The following is a 23,999-nucleotide window of genomic DNA, read 5'->3' as shown; positions in this document are numbered from 1 at the left end:
TTAACATCAGCCTCTGTGACATCTGTCAAGGGCACACCTAAGTAAATCAGCTCTGGGCACCAGGTTTTTAAGCTTAGAAATTGCCAGGATAAAGGAATCTTGGTCAGGGAAAATATGTCTGAAAATTGAGAAAGTGGTAGTAGAATAGGGGTTGGGGGAGGTTCAATGAGGAGGACTGGCTGAGAATATAATAAGTGATTTAAAATATTGACTACAGAGGAGGTTCATTGGATGATTTTCCAAGAGTTAATAGAAAGAAACTATAAAAGAGTTATGACAGGCAATTGGGACCAGGCCTTCCTGCTGGGAAGGAATAGAAGAACTAAGGAAAAAATGAAGACTCCTTATCCTCAGGGTCTTTATCTTTACTTCTGTAAATTCTTGCCTTTCTAATCTGACACAAACAGAAACCTCCCATATGGATAACCCTTTGTTTTTGAGATAAAAGATAATACAGATGATTTCTCTCCCAGAGAGACATTTTTTTTCTTCTGATTTTGTAGCTGAGAGTACAGATTTGGCAGTGGATTAGCAGGGAGTGAGGGTTTATTCCTTTTTTTTTTTTTCCTGGCCGCTTAGTGTAATAGGAAGGTAGGCTGAAGTCCCAGCCTTGCTACTTAACTAAGTGGTGACTTTGGGTAGGCCACTTGGGTTCTCTGAGGCTCAGGGATAGCAATCCCTTCCCTGGCCACTTCCCAGCATCATTGTGAAGATGAATTGGCTCCAGAATCAGAAAGACTAAATTTTAAGTTCTACCTCTGACATGTACTGGCCTTGTGACCAGGAGCAGGTCACTTAACCTCAATATGCCTCAATTTCTTCATCTGAAAATGGAACTAATCATAGCACCTACATCTCAGGGTTGTTTTGAGGATCAAATGAAAAAAAAAATTGTAAAGAAACTGAGCACAGTGCCTGGGACATAGTAAGCACTATATAAAGTTATTGTTAGTATTATTATTAGCTATTACTTAATCCTCCAGTACCCCTGACAATTCTCTAAGACTATAAATCACAGAGAAAATGTCCATCTATACTGGTAGAAAAAAGTTCTTCAGCTTTGAAAACGTAGGTTTAACAAAAAAAATTGAAAATACTTTGGAAACTACATAGTACTATATAAAATATGAGGTGGAATTTTTAATAAAATCTCCTTTTGGAGAGTAATTTATTTGGTAGATAGAGAAGACCTGGACAAATCAATAAATGTGCTCATACCACTATAATTTCCCAAGATTTTTTTAGTGTCTCTTTTTAGTCACTCCATACAGCAACCCTATGTAGAAGATTATTGTCACCATCTTCATTTAATGGGTGCAGACGCTGAGATCCAGAAGGCCTATGTGGTTTTGTTAGGGTAACAGAAGCCAGGTAATAGCCAAGCCCAACTCAACCCCACCATATATCGTTACTTACCCTGGAACATCATTACTTCCTGACCAGGTGGTTCAGCAAAGACTGCCTGAAAGGAGTGCTAGATGATCAGTAACCAAAGTTAGGTCTCCTGGGCTTCCTACTGTAGATTTTGAGCAGAGAATGTGAAATACACAGAATGAAAGAGAATTGGGTTTCATACAGACTAGTTTCCTATTTTCTGAAGCTTATATTTCTAGATCATTCAACATGGGGTTTGTTTTCCAAGGTAGAGTCTAGAACTCAAAGGTCCTAGAAAAAGCAAATATATACTCATCCACCTAGGATAGCTTAGGAGGTCAACTGTCAGGATGCATAGGTAAATATATATGCAAAGGTAAATACATCTAAGTACTGCAGAGAATCAGACTAAAAGTATTTTTGAGGTCTGCCCAAAGATAATCTAGAGCTGGACAAATGAGAGCAGCTGTCCCTAGCTCTGAAGTAAAAGCCTGAAATGACTGTAGGAGCAACCAGTTTGATTCTTCAATGCCCACAAAAATATTATGAGATAATTATTTTTTAAGTATATATTTATAAATATTTTATAATATAATCTATTTAATGTTAAATTATATGTTATATAACAATTTCTATGCTATTTTAAAAAATATATTTTATAATATATGAAAATACATGGTATGTTAAATTATACATTGGATAATTTCTATACTATTTTTAAAAATATACTTTCAAAGCCATTTTTATAACCTAGATTTCCCCTATAACACTTTCTTTCCTGCACCACCACCTACAGCTGTTCCTTATAACAAAAATGTTTTTGAAAAAGGAAAATGAAATAAAAGCACAACCAATCAACATATTGAAAAAAAATCTGACTTGGATTAGTCAAAAGGACCCCACTTGAGGACCTAGAGGATCACATGTGGCTTCAAGGCCACAGGTTCGCCATCGCTGGTTTAGATAGTAGCTATCCCTGTCCTCGTTTAGATAGATAAATAATGTGTTAAGTGGATACAGAAACAAGAAAACAAGGCTGTCCCCACTCTCAAGAAGCTTGCTTTGTAATAGGGGAAGACAATCTATAAAAGAGTAAGTTGACAAATGAGACGGGATCATGATTAGGACTTCTGATCATATGATGGTACTGGAAAAGGACTTACCAAGTCACCAGAAAGGACTCAGGGTAGAGTCATGGTCAGTGAGGGAAGGCAGCCCAATGTAGAGGTAGAGCTTACCATAGCATGAACCTGGAAGAAAAGTAGTGAAGAAATCACTGGATTTTAAGTAAGAGAACCCGAGTTCCAACACCTGCTCTTCTCCATAATACCTGTGTGACCTTGGATAAGTCACTTAACCTCTCTAAGTGATAATCAACAAACTAAAATACCTCTAAGATCTCTTCTAGCTCTAAATCCCAAGGCCCCTAATTTATATGACTTGGAATAATAATGTACTGAGCAATTAATATAGGCATACCCCACATAAGGTTACCTTAGTCAAGCCCTACCGTAGACAAATTCCCACTAACATTCCCAGAGCTTGGCTCCATTGGTTAATTTGTCCTTATTTCTCACTTAGACTATTTAATCACTGAAAGGTATGAAGTACTTAATACAAAGAATTCACTTATATGGCCAAGCTCTTGTCTTCACAGAGAGACATCAAGAGTGCATTACTCCATCTATGGTGCTGTTAGAAAACAAAAGAAAATAGAAGAGAAAACAAAAAAAAATAAGGTTAAAAAATCTTTTAGCCCAATTTCTGCAAATTCTGTCAGTATCTCATTGGTTGTTCAACTGGACCAGTTTGTTGAAGCAGGAATGTTTGGTCCTTTAAACCTTTAGATCTCAACTCTAACCAGTTAGCTTCTTTTTTTTGCATTATTGCACAAGAGCTCCACACTTTTCCATTGCTCTGTCCTTTTAGGGAGACAGATTGTTCCCTTCTCTCGTGTGGACGGTCTGTTTTCTTTTCCATAATAATAATAATGTTGAATCATTTTTGAAAGTCTTTCATTTCATGGAGCTAATGGTTAGGGGATTTCTGGAGAGAAAGTTAGCCTGTGTTGCCTTCCAGGATGTCACTAGATTATTTGCTCCATTCATTGAGCAAGCATTTATTAAGGACCTACTATGTACCAAGCATTGCACTAGGTGCTAAAGATACAAAAACAAAAATTAAACAGTCACTACCCTCAAGTAACTTGCATTCTTTTGGTAATCCATCCTTTCCCCCACCTTCTGTTTAACTGGTTATCAGCTGTATAATCTCAGGACTTTCCCCTATAAAGTGGTGTCATCACTACTTCTCTGGTCTATTAGCATGTCATCAAAACAGCCCTACTTCATTCAGCTCAGTAAATCTCAGTAAAGACTAATTTTTAAGCTTTGATGATCTGATTTTGGCTCCCCATGAACTATCTTCCATTTGTAACCTAGTTGCTGTGGAATTAACTGCCCCACTGCAATGTCATTTCCCCTACCGTTCCATTTTAGATGGAGTTTGCCTATTGAACAAAACTTCAACAACCGCATGAGTATTAGCATTGTCTCATTCAATGTAGCATCATTCTGAGAGAATTGATGCTTATTTCAATAATGTCATCATTGCTCAAAATATTTTTGAAATGGGGGGTGGGGCTTATGTTCAGAATATGTAGCATTTTAAAAGTAAAAATCCTTAATTGCGGATAGATTTAAATTTTGGAAATCGCCAAGTTATTTGGAGCCAGTTCTGGTGAATAAGGTTGAAACCAGATAGTTTTGAATAAGTGGATTTGTTGGAAACCTGGCTAGAAACTCTTCTTGGAAGGAGCCCAAAGTTAACTGTACTTTCTGATTACATTTATTAGTATACTTTTATGTCAAAAACAAAGCATGATTATATAGTAGCAAGGTTGATTTCTTATGTGGCTCTTAAAGTGACTCTAACATCATTAACATTTAACAATTATTAAACACCTACTATTTGCAAGAACCTGTCAATTCTAAAGGAGTCACAGCTCATGATTATTTATGGGTCATGGGGCAGGGGGTGTGGAGGAGTGACAGTGTTGGGGGATGAATGTTTTCTAGTGCTATATGTCCATTCAACGAAATAAGTATCACGCAAGGTAGGAAAGGGGATGGAGGATAGAAAAAATGACTCTGTCCTTCAGAAGTCTGATATTAAAGGAAAGAAAGGGCAAGTCATATGCCAAACCATAAAGGCAACAGAAAGTTCCTGGCTCAGCAAGGGGTGATAAGTGAATTTAGACAGCTGCTTTCCAAGAAATCCCAGAGGTATTTCCTGAAGGCGATCCCAAAACCTAATAGGACCAGAGCTCTCTGTGTTCTTGGGTTTATTTGAGGAGTATTTTGGATCTGATACGATTCTGCAAGAAAATGGAGTTTGAATACAGAATAATATTGAATAAGGTTGTCTTGGAAGCCTGGTTGGAAACTGCCGTTGGCTAGAGCCCCAGAGCACCAGTGCTTTCTGTAGAGTTTTTGCTCCCTGCTATTCAGTGTCTCCATCAGAGCCATACTCAGCAGGGTCTGTTGATGATTATAGATAGAATTGGGATCAATGGCTGCATGCTTTTCTCTCCTAATGGATAAGTCCATTGAAAACTTACTTATCATTCTGATACTATTATCTTCTTGCTTCCATCCTCTCCTTTTAAGATTATGTTTATTACCAAGCACTGTAATGATTCCGCTAGCCACAACCAGCCTTCAGTCATTTCAGCTGTTCATTCTAAATCCATCACTCACCAGCTCTGGTGCTTAGACAGAACTTTTGCACTTTCTACCTATCCACTTGCAAGGATAGTGATGCTGTAAACATTGAGGCTATGTTCAAAAGAACTCTTAACACTCATCCTTCCAGTGGAGAGAAAGGAGAAAAAAAAATCATATGGTACTGTCATCTTTTGTTTTCTTTTCTTCCTGGTCCAAATCACTGGGTAAATGAGAGCTTTTGAGATGGGAAAACCTTTCCTCATCTTGGAATCTGTTTCTTTAAACAGGACCAACACCAAACCATAAAAGTTCATCTCTTATGAGTGGCAAAGAAAAAGCAGTAGAAGTAGAAAAAAGAAAGTACTGAATTTGGAGTTAGGAGACCTAGCTTCTAGTGCTACATCTATCACTAACTAGGAATATCACCTTGGGTATGTCTTAGGATCATAGAATTGTAGAGTAGGAGCTGGAAGGGACCATAGAAGCCATCATCAAATCCAGCCTTTTCATTTTAGATGAGGAAATGAAGGTCTATAAAAATTACTTGATTTGCCATGAGAGACATAGCTAATAAATTGTATTAGGTAGGATTTGAACTTAGGTCTTCAAGACTCCAAATTCAATGACCTTCCTTCTATATCTACTGCCTCTCTGAGCCTAAGGGCTTCATCGGTAAGATGAAGGGACTTGACTGAGTGATTTAATTTCTTTCCTTTCTGAAATTGTGTTATTCACTGTCCTTCTACTTGTTTTTAATATTTCTCTTGCTATACCTCACTGTCTGCCCTCTGCGATAAATCCTTCTCTTCCAGGCTTTTTCTCCCCTTTAGAATGCTTCTCTTCTGCAGAAGTAATAAACTAATATGATAAAATAGGTATATTGTCTTCTTCTGGTGATATTTAAAGTACCCTGGATAGACCATTCAGTTTAACAAGCATTTCTTTTTGAAATGAATTTTATTGCTATTCTTTATTTTCATATTTCCTAAATTTTCATTTGTATCCCACTCCCTCTCTATAATCCTCTCCCAGAGAGACATCCCTGATATCAAAGAATTTTTTTAAAGAAAAAGCAGAGAAAAACAAGTGAGCAAAATTGATGATATGATGAAAAAAATCTTACAAAAATATATATGGGATATTTGTTACTGTTGGACCTCTGCAAAAGAATGGGGGAAGAGGTATCTTTTCATATTTCTTCTTAACAGCCAAGCTTTTTAATTTTTTATGTTTTTTATTTTATTTTTATAATTATAATATCTATATTATATAATATAGCATGTATACTATATATAATAATGTTATAATATATAATTGTATATAATTAATTTTCAGTTTCCAACAGTCACTTCCATAAGTTTTAAATTTTCTCCCCCTTTTAAACAGGTATGCTTTACACATCTCCTACGGGAAAGACACTGGGAATACAAACATAGCCCCCTCTGTGGGGCTATTTTCCCAACTCTCCATAGGTTGTAAACCATATTTTTTACATGTTTAAAACTTCATATCTTTCCATTAATTGTCTTTATTGAGATGTCTTTATTTAGAATATTGCCCTTACACAAAGATAAAAATAGTGCCCTCAGGGAGCATATGTTCTAGAATAGATCAATCAATAAAAGTAAATCAGTAAACACTTGTTAAGTACCTACTATGTGCCAGGCACTGTGCTAAGATCCTGTATGTAAAAATTAATAGTAAGTTATCAGTGAGGTCTCATGTACACAGTGACACCTGGAATTTTGTGCTTTAAAGGACATGAGATATTCTGTTCAGTACAAATGAGGAGAACATGCTTCCCAGATATGGAGACCATGTGTGCAACGGTGTGGGGGCAGGAGATAGAATATTTTATAGGAGAATTAGCTAGTTGTCCAGTTTGACTGGAATCAAAAATATACAAAGGAGAGAGGAAAGTTAAGTGGGATCCTAATTTTGACAGGATTTAAATGTTCCACTTGAGGATTTTATATTCTAAAGGCAAAAGGGAAGTATTTAAGATTTTTTGAGAGTGATGTGACATGGTTAGGTCTTTTGTAGGCAGTTGTACAGAACTATGGAGAATGGATTTGAGAGGAAAAGATGGAGACAGAAAAATCAATTAGGAGACTACAGCAGTGGTCCAGTGAGAAGTGTTGGGGACCTGAACTAAGAGGAAAGGTATATCAGAGCAGAGAAGGGAAATGAAGTGAGAGATATCGTGGAGGTAGAATCAGCAAAACTGAGCAACCAATTGTATTTTGGAGGAACGTTGAGGGAAAGAGAAGAGAGTTAAAGGTTATTCCAAAGATGATGGATCCTGTTGACTGGAAAGATACTGGGGCCACCAACAGAAATGGGAAAGTGTAGAGGGAGGTTGGGTTTGGGGTGAAGTTAATTCTATCTTGGACATGTTTATTTGAAGTATCCAAGTGGATATCTTGGTGGAGATGTCCAGTAGGAAGTTGGTAATATGGGACTAGACGTCGAGAGAGATTAGGGCTGCATGTATAGGTTTGTGAGTCATTGGGATAGAGGTGATTGTTGAATTCATGGTTGCTAATGAAATCTCCAAACAGAACAATATAGTGATTGGAGAAGAGGGCCTCAAACAGAACCCTGAGGAAGGACCATATTTAATGAATAGGAGGAGAGGGATCTTTAGCCCAAAGTAATGACTGTAATTGTGAGAATTTCAGATACCTTGACAAACCAGTGGAAGTACTGATTAGGGTCAGGTGGGTCTTTCACGTCAGTGTCTAACCTTGCACATCTTTATTTCATCCTTCTTTAATTTCTATAGTTGAAAATGTTTTATAATATACATCAGACTGGATGTCCAGTAGACATCTTAAACTAAACATGTCCAAAACAGAACTCATTATCTTTCCCCCTAAACCTTCCCCCTTCCTGCCTTCCCTATTGCTGGGTTGTTTCTTTTAATTCTATTTATTTTTGTTACACTTTTGACTTCTAAGCTCTCTCTCTCCTTCCCCTCCAACCCTACACTAGAGAAAGACAGCATTTGACACAGATATATATGTTGAACCATACAATACATTCTTCTATGTATCAGTTCTTTCTAGGATAGCATCTTCCTTCATAGGTCTTTTGTAGTTTATTTGAATATTCGTATGGTTCAGAATAGCTTAGTCAATCTTGGTTTCTCACTGTTATTACTGTTGAGGGTAGCACCATCCTCCTGCTCCCAACCTAGGAGTGATCCTGGATTCCTCACTATCTCTCACCCCACCCCCACCCCCACGTCCAATATGTTGCCATGGCTTTTTGATTTAACCTTTGCAGTATCTCCCACATATGCCCTCTTCTCTCCTCTGACACTGCCACCACTCAAGTCTATCACCTCTGCAGTCCATCTTCCTGTCAGCCACCAAAGTGACTTTCCTAAAGCACAGGTCCAACAATCACTCCTCTAAATCAGTAAACTCCAATGGCTCCCTGTTGCTTCCAGGATCAAATGCAAAATGCTCTGCCTGGCATTCGAAGCCCTTCATAACCCAGTCCCTTCTTACCTTTCCAGTCTTTTTTACACCTTCCATACCTTCTTACACCTGACTCTCCCCTATGCCTGGAATGTTCTCAATTTTCCACTCCACCTACTGACTGCCCTTAAAGCCCAAGAGGAACCTTCCCAGAACCTCTTAATTCTAGTGCCTTCCCTCTGTTAACTATTTCCTATTTGTCCTGTGCATAGCTTGTTTGTATATATTTGTTTGCATGTTTTCTCTCCCATTAGATTGTAAGGTCCATGATGACAGGGACTGTCTTTTGTCTCATTCTCTATCTCCTTTTGTTTTGTGCTTAGCACAGTGCCTGGCACACAGTAGTTTAATGACTGATTGATAGCACTATAGTGGAGCATGTTCCCATCCCACTTCTGTTGCATAATACTCATGTGACCTTAGGGAAGTCACTTTGGGCCTCAATTAAAATCAGATATCTTCCTTCCAGCTTCATAGATGCTGTAAACCCTAGTTCACGTGAGCTGTGGCAATAATTTGTTGAATTTTTAATAAATATACTAGTGTACATATATAATTTATAAAAAAGAAAATATTGATATAGTTGGGGTTGTACTTATAAGATTTTTACTTCAGGCAAGGGAGCATTCACTAAAAAACATTTGTCCATCACTGACCTAGAATAAATATTCATTCTACATTCAAATCCAACCCATTCTTCAAAACATGGTTCAGTTTCGTCTGTGAACATCTCTTAACAGTAAGCACTTATCAAACCTCTGTGATAAGGGGAGGAAGGTAAGAAGAACAAAGGAAGCAAGCATTTGTTAAGGACCTTCTATGTACTCTGAGCAGCCAGGTGATGCAGTGGATGGAATGTTGAGTATTGTCGATAGCAGATGATAGATAGAATGCTGAGTCTGGAGTCAGGAAAATCTGAGTTCAAATCCACCCTTAGATACTTACTAGTTGTGTAACCCTGGACAAGTCACTTCACCCTGTTTGCTTCAGTTTCCTCATCTGTAAAATGAGCTGGAGAAGGACATGGCAGACCGCTCCAGTATCTTTGCCAAGAAAACCCCAAATGGGGTCATGGAGAGTCAAACAAGACTGAAACAGCTAAATAACATTTTCCAGGCACTACATTAAACACTGAGGTTACAAAGACACACAAAATACCCAAAACAGTCTTTCTCCTCAAGATATTTCTATGAAGTTTTCCCACACTGATTCATACCACTACCATCCAGTTGACCAGCTAACACTTCTCATTCAACATTGGTTTCATATGTTAGTCTTAGCTCTTCTAAGATGTTTCAGAGCACTGTTGGAGTTAGGGACCATGTCTTATTTCTCATTCCTAACATAGTGCTATGCACATAGATGTTTAGTAAATATTTGATCCCATTGATAGATTGACTTATTTAAACAGTCAGTACATTATAGCAATTAAGTGATCCCGTTCACTAGGTCCACCATGTTTTTTCTGGGGCCAGTCTATACATTTTTTTTTTTCGTGATTAGCAACATATACATAAGTTACTTCCTCTCATGGATGCCACATAGCTAGAACATGACTTACAAAGAACAGTTTGACCTGGCAAAATCACAAAACAAGAGAGAAGTGAAGCTCCCTCCTCATCTCCTCCACTGCCTTCCCTTAATTCTGAACAAAAACCAATCTTCTACAGGAAACTTTTTCCCAACTATTTAATTCTAAAGTATTCTGTCTCTTAATTATTTCCAGTTCATCCTCTATATAGCTTGTTTGTACATACAGTATTTGTTTGCTTTTTGTCTCTGAGTTTCCTGAGGACAAGGATTGCCTTTTCCCCTTTTGTATCCCCAGTGCTTAGCACAGTTTCTGACACATAGTAGGTGCTTAATAAACGTTTATTGACCGACTCACTAACGAACACGCTTCTTATTTTTTTGTTACCCAGAAAGGCATGTGGCTAGCAGGTTTAACTTCCAAGGAGGAAAAAAATCCCCAGATGTGACCTTATTCTTATATTCAGTTGTTCTTTATCTAATGTATAAGATTTGCAAATTGTGTATATAGTTCATCCCTTTTCTTAAGAGGAAAATAATCATTTAACACAGGTTCAACAATCTGAAAAGACATTGGAAAGGAACAGCTTTTAAAAAAAAAAAAGCTTATTCAGGGGCTAAAAACAGACATGACAAAATCTTTGCAAGTTATTCTGAGATGGTCAGTCCACCATTTTTCTGCCCACCCAGGCAGATGCTCCTGTACTAGGGAGGGTAGCTAGGCTTTTTGGAAATGCATCCTGCAAAGAAGCAGCTAAAGTGCTTACTGTTCCTTAATTATAGTCTAATCTAAGAGATCCAGACAGCCCAAAGTTAGAAATGCGTGTGTGTTTCCCTTCAGAGCCAAACAGTACGGAGAAATCTAGGTTTCCTCTTTTTCCTTTTGTGGCTGTCCACTGGGTTAAACTGATTGGCTTTGAGAATGTCAGGCACCTGTCTGAAAGGAGCCAAGCTAATGTTAGAAATACTTGGTGATCAGTAGCTGTGTCTCCACAAGGTCCAAGAGTACAGCTGCTTCCTCTCTCCTACGTGCTTTTGGCACGTTTGTATGGATAAGTTTCCACAGAAGGAGAGCATAGAGTAATGAGCAGAAAAAAAGAAAGTTAATGGATGTGCCAAGATGCCTGGGTCTGCTATCAGGAAGCTGTGCTGCTCCTGGGGTGCAGGTGGCAATATAGGCAGGCAGGAAGATGTTATGTATTAGACAAAACTGGGTGAGGCAGAACTGTCTGGGAGGATTAGTGCCAATGAAACAAGGGTTTGCACAAAGTACCCGGGCTTCACAGTGTCAAGAAGAACAGCTACCTAGATGAAAAGTCAGCCTTTACTGTGCTGCTGAGGTCTTCTATTTTTGTGACTGCAAAGTTTTAGGAAATTTTTCCATGTAATATTTATTTTAAAAGTTGTGGGGTTGGCTTTGTTTATTTATTCATTTATTTATTTTGACTTGGTTTTTTTAAAGATGTGCATCCAGAGTCAGATACTTATTTCAGGGAAGCAAGAACTCAGCAGGAACCATAAAATATATGACAGAATTATTTGGATTTTTGATTTGCTTGTAGTTTTTTTAATGGCTCTTGATTTTTTTACATGACATATTTACCCAGAAAAAAAGGCATATGATTTGAAAGAAGAAAATCTGTATGTGTGCAAAAAAGCCACATAGCATTAATATATATATCCGTACATACACACATATGTGTGTATATATGTATATATACACACACGTGTGTGTTTGTGCTAAGGTATATTTTTTCCTTTTTCTGCTTCTTAACTTACACGGACTCAGTGTCATCAAAGGGTGAAGCCCTTGCCACCCAGTAAAGGAGAGAAACTAGTCGAGTTCCATATCATTCAAAAATATTTTGGAAGAATTGGTCTTCAACATGATACAGTACTTGCATCAATTCAGATGGCTCCACCAACAGACATAGAAAGGTCTGAGGACATAGTAGGATGTACTCAAAAGTTGTCAACGTCCATCACTTGGTTTCAGCATAGTTGGTTACAAAATAAATGTCTGAAATGCTATTCCTCATTCTCCATCAATGTCCACTACAATTTCAGAGATGTGTTGGAGGAGGAGGTGAACGTAAGATGGGGAGGGGGAGGTAAAACAATATCATTAATATTAGGCTTCATCTTTTAAAATTGGAAGGGATCTTTAAGATCATCTAGTTCAACCCCCTCATTTTGCAGATAACTAGGTAACTGAGGTCCAGAGAATGGATGGATGAATGGATGGATGAATGCATGGATGGATGGATGGATGGATCGATGGACAGACAGATAGGTGGACATTAACAAAGCACTTGTGCCAAACATTATGCTAAATGCTAAGGATGCAAGTAGAAAAAGCATGGCAATCCCTTCCCTGAAGGAACTCATACTCTCTTTGGAGGAAAAACACACATGAAAGAGTTCGTTGCAGGGCAGATGGCAGGGCCCAGGAGTACTGACTCTTTACAGGTGGATCAAATGATAGTGCCAGAGCCAGGATGTAAAGACCAGACAGATGGTAAGGCCTGGAGAACCTTAGGATGTACTGGCAGAACAAATGATAAGTGCTAGTGATCTGCCTTCTCACAGAAATAGAATTGATGATTCCCATCTCATCTCATCCTTGTGAGTAGTCAGCTCAAATATGTTCTAGGTACCTTGTTCAGGGTCATCTGAATGTTAAATCAGAACTGGAGTTTGAACCTGCATCTTCTGATCTGCAATGCCAGCCATGCCTCTTTGCATAAGACAGCACTACTCTAATGGAGCAAAGTGCTGGAAACTTTGGATAAGGAACTCATTAAGACGGTGGCCATTTTCCTTTGGAGCGTTTTCCCTAGTGTGGGATTGCCCCTCCACGATTAGCCAGACTCCTAGACTTGGGAATTCCCAGATTCCAATGTTGTAACTTTATTCCCATCTTTTTTTCTTTGACTTTGCAATGTCTGACAGACTGGGGCTGAGATAGTACACTTTTGATACGAGGTGCCAACTGACAGATGAGATACAGAATGAAAATTGTTTTGATAGTAGATTCAGATTAGAAAGAATGAATTTGTTACCTGTTTTATCAGTTAGGAAACTCTGTTTGCTCAAAATGAGGTATAGCTATAGTTCTACCTTGGACAAATTCTGTAGCTATTTCCTCCCCCAAAATAAAACACCTGTCGTCTCAATATATGATTTTTTCAAATTAAAAATATCCAGAGAATTTTGAAAGTAGGAGGCATTCGGTATTCAGGGAAGCTAAAGTATTGCAAACATCTTTTTTAAAGTAGATTTTCCCTGACCACTCCCTCACAAAGAAAGAACAGAAAATGAATGGTTATTTTAATTTAGCTATATCTCATACAAACACACTTCTCTTAAACCTAGGTAATTTTCCTGAGCCTTGCCCCTTTTGTAATTCAGATTACTAGTTTTTATGAGAGAAAAAAGCACAGGTGGTGGAAACAAATGGACGATGTCCTAGAGTATATGGTTCAGCTGTGTGTAGGTGATGGAAATTCTTCCTGTGAATCATGGTGAACTATGTAGGGCTTGTTTAGAGACTCAACCAAAAAAATATACAACCTCCCAAAAAAAGTCCCCTTAATTTTCTTTGTGTTTCCAAAAGGTCAAATGCTGCAAATACTGGCCAGATGACACGGAGATATATAAAGACATTAAAGTTACCCTAATAGAAACAGAACTTTTGGCAGAATATGTAATTCGAACATTTGCTGTGGAAAAGGTAAGTTTTCATTCTGTCTTGATCAAGCTGTAACATTGTAAAGATCAATTTTTGTTACAATAAGTTGATTAATTTCTGATTCATCTGGGATATTTTAAATATGATCCTACCAGAAGGCAAGAAGCTAACTTGAAGCCTTCTCTAGATGCCCTCTGCCCTTGTACTTTTTGACAAGCTCAGTTCAGTTCCTTTTCATAATACAACAAGAACGTTGGATTTGTCGTCAAGACACATAGGTTCAGATTATGGCTTAACTGGAGCCTAAATCGTTTCATCTCTTGGCTTCAGTTTCCTCATTTGTAAATATTTTCACCAAGTAACTTGTGGGATCTTTGTGACAAAAAAATTATTTTATTAACCCTAAAATGCTACAGAAATGTTAATTATTCTCATAGGATTCTACCTTCTGCAGTCAACCCAAGAGGTAGATTTTGTTTGTTTCCCTAGCTATATAGCTAGTGTGTATGGTCTGCTTCCTATCTATTTGTTTCTTATCTAGTTGGTGGTATCTTTCCCACTCAGAAATATGGTGGTGCATTTTCCTCATGCTCTTTGCCTACCATCATTAAATGTGTAACTCTACAAAAAGAGTGGAGAAGCATGTCTCTCACTCTGTCTGGGATGCTTCTCTTTACCTTGATTATTTTCAGGTCTAGGTTCCAGTACTAACTGTCCTAGCTTTGGAATAGACAATGGAGTTCTGTTATATGTGGAATGCTCTTGGATGTGCCAACAGATTTTTTACTGTTACACCGATGTTCACTATTTGCAGTTTTTGCTTTGGTCTTTGACTTCAGTTGAAAGGCCTATTTAGCTTTGCCCTAGACACAGTCTTCAGGATGTTCCTGTTGGAAGGTCATTCTGAACTGCCGAGATTCACACCTATAAAATTTAGAGCTAGAAGCAACCTTAGTAATTATCTGGTCCAACTCCCTCATTTTACAGATGAGAAGTCTGAGACTCATAGAAATTCAGTAGTTGCCCAAGGTTTCGCAGGTCATAAATGGTGGAGTTAAGAATTGAACCTTTGGTCTTCTGACTTCAAATCCAGCATCCTTTCTACTACACCATAGGAACAATGATTTTGTCTCCCAATTTTTTGGATGAAGCACTACCACAGAGTTGAAGTTAAAGTGAAGTTGAAGGAAATCGCTAGTTGTTTGACTCATTCTTTCCTTCCCTGACCTAAATTCTCACAGTAAGGGTTGGGGGAGAGCACTCAAGATGCTCCATTGCTAACATACATGGAAGAAGTTGGCTTGCCACTATGCAACATCTGCTCCTGGAATAATGGAACCTGGTTTGCTGAACTCCTTACAACAGTTTGCAGATCCATATTTAGTACAGACTCACAAGACTGAGAGGGATGTTTATTTTCATCTGTTATACATACTATTTAGATGTTTTCATAATTTTTTTTTTTAATAAGCAGTCAGGATATTTGGAGACTTTAAAGAATATGGAGTTCAGGTTGTCTCAGTTCTTACAGTTCCAGAGTTCATACTTTGATGTTAGCTTTTCCACTTCTTAGCCAGGATTGGAGAAAACACATGGAGGATTTTTCTATGGCTCTTGGCAAGAGCATTCATGAATAGCCGCATTAAAACAGATAGGGATAAAAGACCCTAGATATTTTATTTTAAAAAAAAAAAAAAAAGCTCATCCAAGAACCATCACTTAAACGTTGGTTTCTTTGAACAATAGTCAGCTTTCTAATAAGCTGAGAATGCTGCTAGAGGGTTTGTTTGTTTCTTTTCTCTTTTTTTCCTTTTTTTAACCTTTTATTGTTCTCTTCTGCAGTCACAGCTGCACAGAAATGTTTCCGAACTACCCAGCTATTTTAGTCATTTTCTGCGCTCTCATAAAACTAAGTAAAGATACAGTAGAAAGAGGGAAAGGGAAGATTGAATTGGTTGTTAAAGTATTTGGGGAAATCAAAATAATATGTTAGTGGCTTTCTAAAGAGGTGGGGGGGTGGCTGCCTTGGGCAATCGAAATCTTTATAGAAAACAAATCATTAGCACTTTGTGGAACCATTTGCTTATTTTACATCTTACTTCTCATTACAAGAGAAAGGAAAGGCATACCTTTTTTTTAATTTCTGTAATTGTGATTCTGTTGGGGAAGATGGTGCAGCAGGGACACCCAAGGTGAAGCACTGCATTTGGATTTTTTATTCTGCGAAAGAAGTAAAATTGTTGCAAGTTACAGCATATGCAGCCCTATTTTTTTGTCTGCCTATTAGTTCATAGGTTTTCATCTATCTAATGGAAGTAAAGACCCCAAGCTAAACAAAATTTAAACCTTATATGAGGACTGTTGTGTCTAGTGCAGTTTAAAGGTGATTGCTTATTTTTAAGAAAGAAATCATTGTTCTTTTTTTTAAAGTGGTATTATTGGGCTTGGGGTTTTGTTTTAGGATGTCCCAGAAGTTTTGGTGCAGTTTTAAGCTATAACATTTTCTATCTTAAAACTGCACTAAAACTTTTGGGACATCCTGTATTTAAAATCTCTCCTAGACCTATTATGCTTTCCACAGACCCTGAACAAAAGAAAACTCAGTAGTCCCACTAAAGCCCGTCAACACAGGATAGTAGCCTGATCTTACTGTTCCTAAAAGACCAAGACTTCACTGGCCATTCACTACACAGAGTGAAAGAGCCTAGTGGCTCTCTCTTTTTCACTCTCTTCTAGTCTGTTTGTATTCAAACATTATTCTGAGAAGGGTTCCATAGGTTTCACCAGACTACCAAAGAGATCCTTGACACAGAAAACGTTAAAAATCCTTGGGGTAAAGGGTGCTAACAACATTTATGTTCTATCAACAGGAAAAATCAACTGATTTAGCCCTAAGCAAGAATATTTAAATAAAATAGAAAGATACCAGACAGTAGGATTTTTCTTCCCACTTCCACTATAGCAGCCCTGCCTTGCTTCTTTCTCCAGAGACTATCTTATCCACAGTCCACTAATATTCCTGGGTTTCTGCCCACAGGGGCCAGTTTCTCTCTCCTGAGGTTTCTGTCTCTACCAACATGGTAGTGTACCAGTTTGGTAGGGGCTAATCTACTCCCACAGAGCCTTGGGTGGTGGCCAGGGGCAAAGGTAGTATACTCATACTCTGTCTTGCAGACCTCTTCCCTTCTCCCACCTATCTACCTTCCCACTCAGCTGCTTAAACAGTGAGTTACAGACCTGCAGAACTTAGCTAGTCTAGCCCTTGGACAAGAAGTGTAGAGTCTGTACTTAAAGCCTTCTCACAGCTTGGTAAAAGTTCCAGAACTTACCCATTACAGTTTTATCTACATACTCTAATGAGGCAGTGGCCTATGGCTTCAATGTAACCTCTTAAAAAACATTTTTAAAAACCAATATTTTCACTGAGAATCAAGACATCCATGTTCAGGGTATTTTAAGCTGTCATAATAATATACTCATAAGCAAATGTTTCCAATTGAAATCTATTCTTGTCTATCCAATCTTTCAAAGAACATGATTCTTGTGGATTTCTCTTTTCAGTATAATAGTCATAGATATTAACTGATTTAAAAATCCGACAGGAACGAGAAGATGGCGGTTTGTGCCATATAAAACTAAGTCAGTCCATCTTAATATTTTATAAGAATTATGGGTCCACATTATTCAAGTCTAAATGAATGGTTTAGTGATATTAAGTCAACTTCCAGTAATAAAAGCATATGGAGAGAATACCAGGACACATGTGCCAATGAGTCTCTTTGCCACTCCTACCCCCATTTCTAAATTGTCTATGATGACCGTATCAGAGTAGCATCTATGGTTCCAAAACAAATCAGAAGCAAAAGCAAAAAGCAACTTATCGCCAATGTCCAAGCTAGATCTGATTGGTGACAGTGACAGAATGGTTTTATACTCAGGAGGGCAAAGAGAATGGAGCTTTCATAGAACATGTCAGTCCAGAGTAGCAGACCCAAGTCACCTTTGGATTATACTAGTTTTGAGTAAGATAGATGCCCCCACAAAGGTTGGTAGAATCCCTTTGCTATTGGGTAATATACTCATGAATCAGTTCTTCTAATTGTTTCTGTCTCCTTGGAGAAAAGAACCTAGTCTGCACAAACTACTTCTAAAATTATATCTGCTAAGGGGAGAGAGGGGCAAAAGAAGCGTGAGGAGTCATGGGTATCATAGATGTTTTGGATGGTTTTGCTCCTCATCTTTTTTTCTCTTAAAAAAGGGGTGTTATAAAGATGGTTCTGTAGGAGGAGGGGGAAAGAAGGACGCAGAGAGAAATTTAAGCATTGTAAAAACAAAGGGAATCAATAAAAATATATTTTTTTAAGAAATCTGATCAAAAGAAAAACTGTTTCCAGTTTTTATATAGTGCCTATTCCGGTATTGAGTTTGCTCTTCAAAAATAGTGAGAAATTAAATGGTTGTTGTTTTATAATGTTTAAGTTTGACACATGTACTCTCTAGTGTGTGAGATATATGAGTGTATAAATAAACTCTGTTGTTCCTGAAACAAAACAAGAGCCTTCTCTTCACAGATCTTCTCATGTAGCTCACTAGTCTACTTGAACACCATTAGAATAGCTGGTGCCTGTTAGCTTATTTTTTCTGAGATGTGTGTGATGGCCTGCCTCCACACATACCTAACATTTTGCCTTTACTAAAGAGAGAAACCTGACAGACTGGGTTGCAATTTAATAGGAAGATATTATCTAATTTTCTGGTTAATGCTCCTGGTTCATTCAATGAGCACTTGTTCAGTTCTCTCCTTCTTCTTGCACAAGTCTGTATTGGATGCCATGATCCAATGCAATAACTAGTCTAAAAAAGAGATTAAAAACCCATCCTTAAGGTGGTTGCAGTTCAATGATAAGAACATAGATGTCCTTTATGAAAGTTGTCTCTTTCATAAAATCATGAAGTTGGAAGAGGCTACCAGGGTCATCTAGTTCATCCTTACTCAAAGGAAGAAATCTTTCCAACATCTCCAAAAGTAATCATCAAGTTTCTGAATACCTCTGATGGGGAGAAGGCAACTTATCTATAGTACAGCACTGTGTTATGTTCTACTGCCTGCATAGATGTGAGGTCCATTCCTCACCTGAATGCTAAATTCACTGAGTAACCTGAAAAAAGATAGGAGACGATGCTTATTAAGAAGGTACTACTGCTGCTACTACTACTACTACTGCAACCACCACCACCACCACCACCACCACTACCACCATCACCACCAAAAAAGGAAGGAAATCTGTCTTCTTTAAACTGATTATGTAAGTTGATGTTCTCCAAACATTCCACCTTCCCCAAGAAGCTTGCCAACACCTGTATAAGAAGCTTTCTAATTGTTAATCAAAGTAAGAATCAATTTCTTCCCCTCCCATGTATTAGTTCTTCAGCAGGTTCTGTTACTTGTACTCTAACTTGACAATTCAGGCAACCTTGCAATTCCCATGTTTGTTTATTTTTGCTTACTACCATTTCTTCTTTCTTTTTCCTCCCACCACTATCAAACTGATGGCAGAGAGGAGTTCATGAAATCCGAGAAATTAGACAGTTTCACTTCACAGGATGGCCAGATCATGGGGTGCCATACCATGCAACAGGACTGCTTGGGTTTGTCCGACAGGTCAAGTCCAAGAGTCCTCCTAATGCAGGCCCATTGGTTGTCCATTGCAGGTAAATAGAAATTTCTAAGTAATAGTGGGTTGGGAATTTTTTGGTTTGGGTTTTTTTTCTTTTACAAAAAACATGGTAGCCCCTTTTTCCTGTTCTAACAGGCTCTTTGCTCTTTTCCAGTGCCGGTGCTGGTAGAACTGGTTGTTTCATTGTCATTGACATCATGCTAGACATGGCAGAACGAGAAGGTGTAGTAGATATTTATAACTGTGTCAGAGAGCTGCGGTCTCGGAGAGTCAACATGGTGCAGACAGAGGTACGGTCAAGTCAGTTTTCATCTCTTTAGCTTTACTACATACACCCTGGAAACAGAAATTTAAAAAATTAAAAAACAAACAAACAAAACCAAGCCATAGCTGGTGTTCTTCTTCCAAATCTCTATGGAGGGAAAAAAGACACAAGCCGAACTGCTCCCATTCTTTTCCTTTGTAAACATTAAAAAGAGGGCCCATGAATACAGATATCTGGGAATAAAGGTTCATAATCACAGGGCAGAACCTAATATTGTCATCCATGTCATAGCTACGTGGTGCAGTGGATAGAGCCCTGGATCTGGAGTGAGGAAGACCTGGCCTAGCCATGTAACTTTGGGCTAGGTACCTGAGCTGTTTGCCTCAGTTTCCTCATCTGCAGAATGGTGATAATACCATCGACCTTCCAGGGTTGTTTTAAGAATAAATTGAGACAATATTTTAAAAGCATTTTACAAACCTTCAAGCAATATATAAATGCTGTCTCTTGTTATTATTGTCATATGACTTCCTTGTCGAGGAGATAGGGTCCCTGTTCAAGCGCACAGTATAATTCGTTTCCATTATTACTTTTAGAATAACTAGTAACTAAAGGCAGACTGACCCAGACAATTGGGCGTGTGTCCAGTAGCTTCCAGAGGAAGCATATACTTTATGTACTTTTCCAGAGCTTGCAGAGAACAGCAAAGACCTGTCATCCCTAAAACCACACTTCCTGGCCTGGCATAGGAATGTGTCTGGTTTGTGGAGGTCATCCAAGCTTGCTTAGCTATAAAATTAAATGCAAGGTGCCTGGGGCAGTTACATTTTAGAGATAAAGGACTCATCTCACGTCCCTTAGCAAATGCAAATTTGCATTAATCATTTTATCCTATCAACTGTGATTCAGGACAGTTGGAAATTGCCCTATAAAATGCTTTGAATTGCACTGAGGTGCAAGGAAACCCAAATTTCCTTATAAAACTAACATAAAGGATGCTAGGCAGAGATGTTAAATGCTAACTCTTTCCAGCCAATTTTTTAGAGTGATGATTATCTTTTTTTTAAAGGTAAGTGTCACGTAGTAGATGCAAGAAAATTTGGAAAGGGCAGAGTCCTATTTATGTGCAGGGACTTTTAAAAAGTAACAGGAAACTATCCTAAAAGTCAGTGCAATAAACCATTAATTTGGACCAATGGAAGTCCAAATCAGTGTAGTCCAAACTGTAGAATATATTTTTAAAGAATCAGACTATTGGTGATTTGAAGTCCGTAAACAAGATGCTTCCAAATAAAAGTCATGACCTACCTGCTTTAATGAACACTTTAGCATTGTCATCACATTAATTGACATTTATAGATGACTGTTGCCAAATGCCAAAAACAGATTGGAACCCTTCTCAGAATGTCTTCAAATGCATCAAATAAAAATTCATAAGATTATCAAAAAAAAAACCCCACAGTTATACTGAAATACAGTTATCAAAGTTCTGGGTTTTTTTTTCTAAGTTCACAGACCCCAAGTTTAGAATATGTCTCTAAACAATGTTTCTGTTTTCTAAGAATTCTTGTTTTGAAACTGATTCTAGCTTTTCTTTTTTCTCTAGCTACATTGCATTGTCTTTTTCCCCATTACTGACTATCTGATTTAATCCACTCTATCAGGAGCAGTATGTATTTATCCATGATGCCATCCTGGAAGCCTGTCTTTGTGGAGATACTTCTGTCCCAGCTTCCCAGGTTAGGTCTTTATACCATGAGATGAATAAGCTGGACCCTCAGACAAACTCAAGCCAGATCAAGGAAGAATTCCGGGTAAGCCACCTATGCTTTAGTGGGTTTCTTCCTTGCCCCCTCCCAAGGACCATCCCAAAATCTAATTAATGGAAGACTCCCTTGCACCTTTAGTTCTTGGTCCACTTGACCAATAGAACCAGTTTTTCTCCTGGAAGGAAAAAGTCATGCAATAGATTCCCTTGTTGATGTGAGAGCAGCGCCATGCACTTGGTGGGTCCCCAGTGAAACTTAGTGCTGTCGACTGATGCTGTAGCTTAGGTTCTTGGTTTCTTTCCACACTTTCTTCCTCCTATTAGACAGAACCCTGCTCAAGTATATACTTGAACCTCTGGGCAAACTGTGTTCTCCAGACTCTAAACTAATGACCATTTGTCCAGCTCTAGCCACTCTATAAACTGAATCAAGTCAGGATCCACCACAGTGACCTAAGCTGGCCCCCACTCCTGATATCATTGAGCATTATCAAGGAAATTTAAGAAATACAGAGAGTGTTAGAAAGAAAAGTTTGATCCTAGGTACTTATCTGTCTATATCCACCTCATTTTTGTCTTTATATATCCAGTGCTTAGTAAATAAATGCTTAATAAATGTTTCCATTCGTTCATTTTTGTTTTCTTTTTTTTTAAATTTTCAAATGAAACTGTGATTCTCTGTTTCACAGTTCGCTGTTTTAAAAGTATATAATAAATTCATTATGCTACTGCCAAAGCTATTTTGTTTGTTTCCCTCTAAACTCCTTTCGCTTCCCTTCTATGCATTTTCTTTTAGATGCTTTAAATTACTTTTAAATGCTTTTAAAATGTATAAGCGTTTTTAAATGCTTTAAATTACCTTTTCTTTTTTCTTCCTTTTCTTTTTCTTCTTATCCATGGTATCACTAACCTTCCCCTGTCCCTATCCACAAAACAATCCAAATGAAAAAAGCAAAACTCATATAATAAGCATTTTTCAAATAAAACATTCATAAATGTGTATACATTTTATGCATGTTACATATATGTGTGTAAACATTACAAATATACAAAATATGTATATGCACACATACATATATATATGTATAAGTATATTTATTTTGGACTTATTTTAACATCAAACTCAGAATTAATCTACTATGCACCTGATATTTTCCTAAATGTCTGTTTCTTTGGTAATATAGACTCTAAATATGGTGACTCCAACTTTGCGTGTGGAAGACTGCAGTATAGCACTTCTGCCCCGAAACCATGAGAAAAACAGATGCATGGATATCCTACCCCCAGACCGATGCCTGCCCTTCCTTATCACGATTGATGGAGAGAGCAGCAACTACATCAATGCAGCTCTGATGGATGTGAGCCCTTATCTGTAGGAAGGAAGGAAAGAAGGAGGGAGAGAGGGAAGGAAGGAAGATAGAAGGGAGGGAGGAAAGGAGGGAGAAAGGGAGGGAGGGAACTTCTACCAAACCAGGAGCCACAAGAACAGGATCAGAAAGAGGTTTTTTTTTCATCCTATTCATTTGTTCTATTTTTTCCCCTGAAGACACAAAATATTTTTTAACTGATAAATTCGAGATTCCACACATCAGTTATGTCAAGGCCAAGGTTGTCCAGTCCCTTGGAGACAGGCAGTCCTGAAGGGGTGATAAACGAAACATGTCTAAGCCACTTTTTCTCACACTTGCATTTTTAACTATCCAGCCTAAGAGTGATAGATACCTATTAAATCACAAAGGCAGCAAAGTAGGATAATGTGGTTTGCAGGATTCTTTCAGTTCTTTTTCCTTTAATTTGGACAGTAATTAACAGGCATTGGGGGGCAGGGAGATGGAGATGGCTTGTCAGTATAGTACACAACCCATTACTTCCTGTCAGTCTGTTTACTTCTAACTGAATGAACATTTGCTGTTCCGTGATGAAAAAGTGAATGAATATTTATTTTTTAGTACCGTTATGGCAATTTTAATACTATTGATATGAAATCAGTAAAAAAGGGCACTTAAACTTGCTTTAAGCCCTCCAGAGCTATAAAGAGCATCTGTAACATTTTATAGCTGAAGTAACTAAAACTCTCACACATACAAATGACAAGAAAGCAAATTTTTAAGAGAAGTGAGTATATTCTAACTATCCTTTTTTTGTTTTTTAAAAAAGATAAAGTTAAAAGTTGTTCATTAAAATGATTTATTGTAGATTCTCTGAATGTTGGCTTTTCAATAAGAACATTATCACCTCTCACCTGTAATAGTGGCCAAAGTGAATACCCCTCCCTCCAGTTTTCTTCTGCTGGTTCTCCACTTCAATCCCTACTGTGTGCCACTGTCAGATGAAATCTTTTAAATGCACAGCTCTGATCCCTCGATTTATTGTCATATCACTGTAGACATTCTGTTACTCAAAGATGTTCCTCATTGACAGTCCAGACTGGCTAATTAGTTTGCCATTTAAGATCCTTTACAGTCTGATTTCCTCTGACCTTT

At 37.9% G+C, this 23,999-nt stretch overlaps 1 protein-coding gene across 8 annotated transcripts in view; it reads left to right on the top strand.

The window, feature by feature from the left end:
* The window catches only part of PTPRM (protein tyrosine phosphatase receptor type M), a 984,934-nt gene that overhangs the window by 933,303 nt on the left and 27,632 nt on the right, over positions 1–23,999 (top strand). For all 8 annotated transcript variants that reach the window (XM_072604258.1, XM_072604256.1, XM_072604255.1 and 5 more), the window contains 5 exons: positions 13,731–13,847; positions 19,363–19,517; positions 19,638–19,773; positions 21,413–21,562; positions 22,701–22,874. In XM_072604258.1, coding sequence (XP_072460359.1) covers positions 13,731–13,847; positions 19,363–19,517; positions 19,638–19,773; positions 21,413–21,562; positions 22,701–22,874 — 732 coding nt within the window. The remainder of the gene's footprint in view (positions 1–13,730; positions 13,848–19,362; positions 19,518–19,637; positions 19,774–21,412; positions 21,563–22,700; positions 22,875–23,999) is intronic.

This window comes from Notamacropus eugenii, chromosome 4 (genome assembly GCF_028372415.1).
Source record: "Notamacropus eugenii isolate mMacEug1 chromosome 4, mMacEug1.pri_v2, whole genome shotgun sequence".
NCBI classification, from domain to species: domain Eukaryota; kingdom Metazoa; phylum Chordata; class Mammalia; order Diprotodontia; family Macropodidae; genus Notamacropus; species Notamacropus eugenii.
Note: the sequence above shows the minus strand (reverse complement) of the source record. Positions and strands in the feature narration are given on the sequence as shown.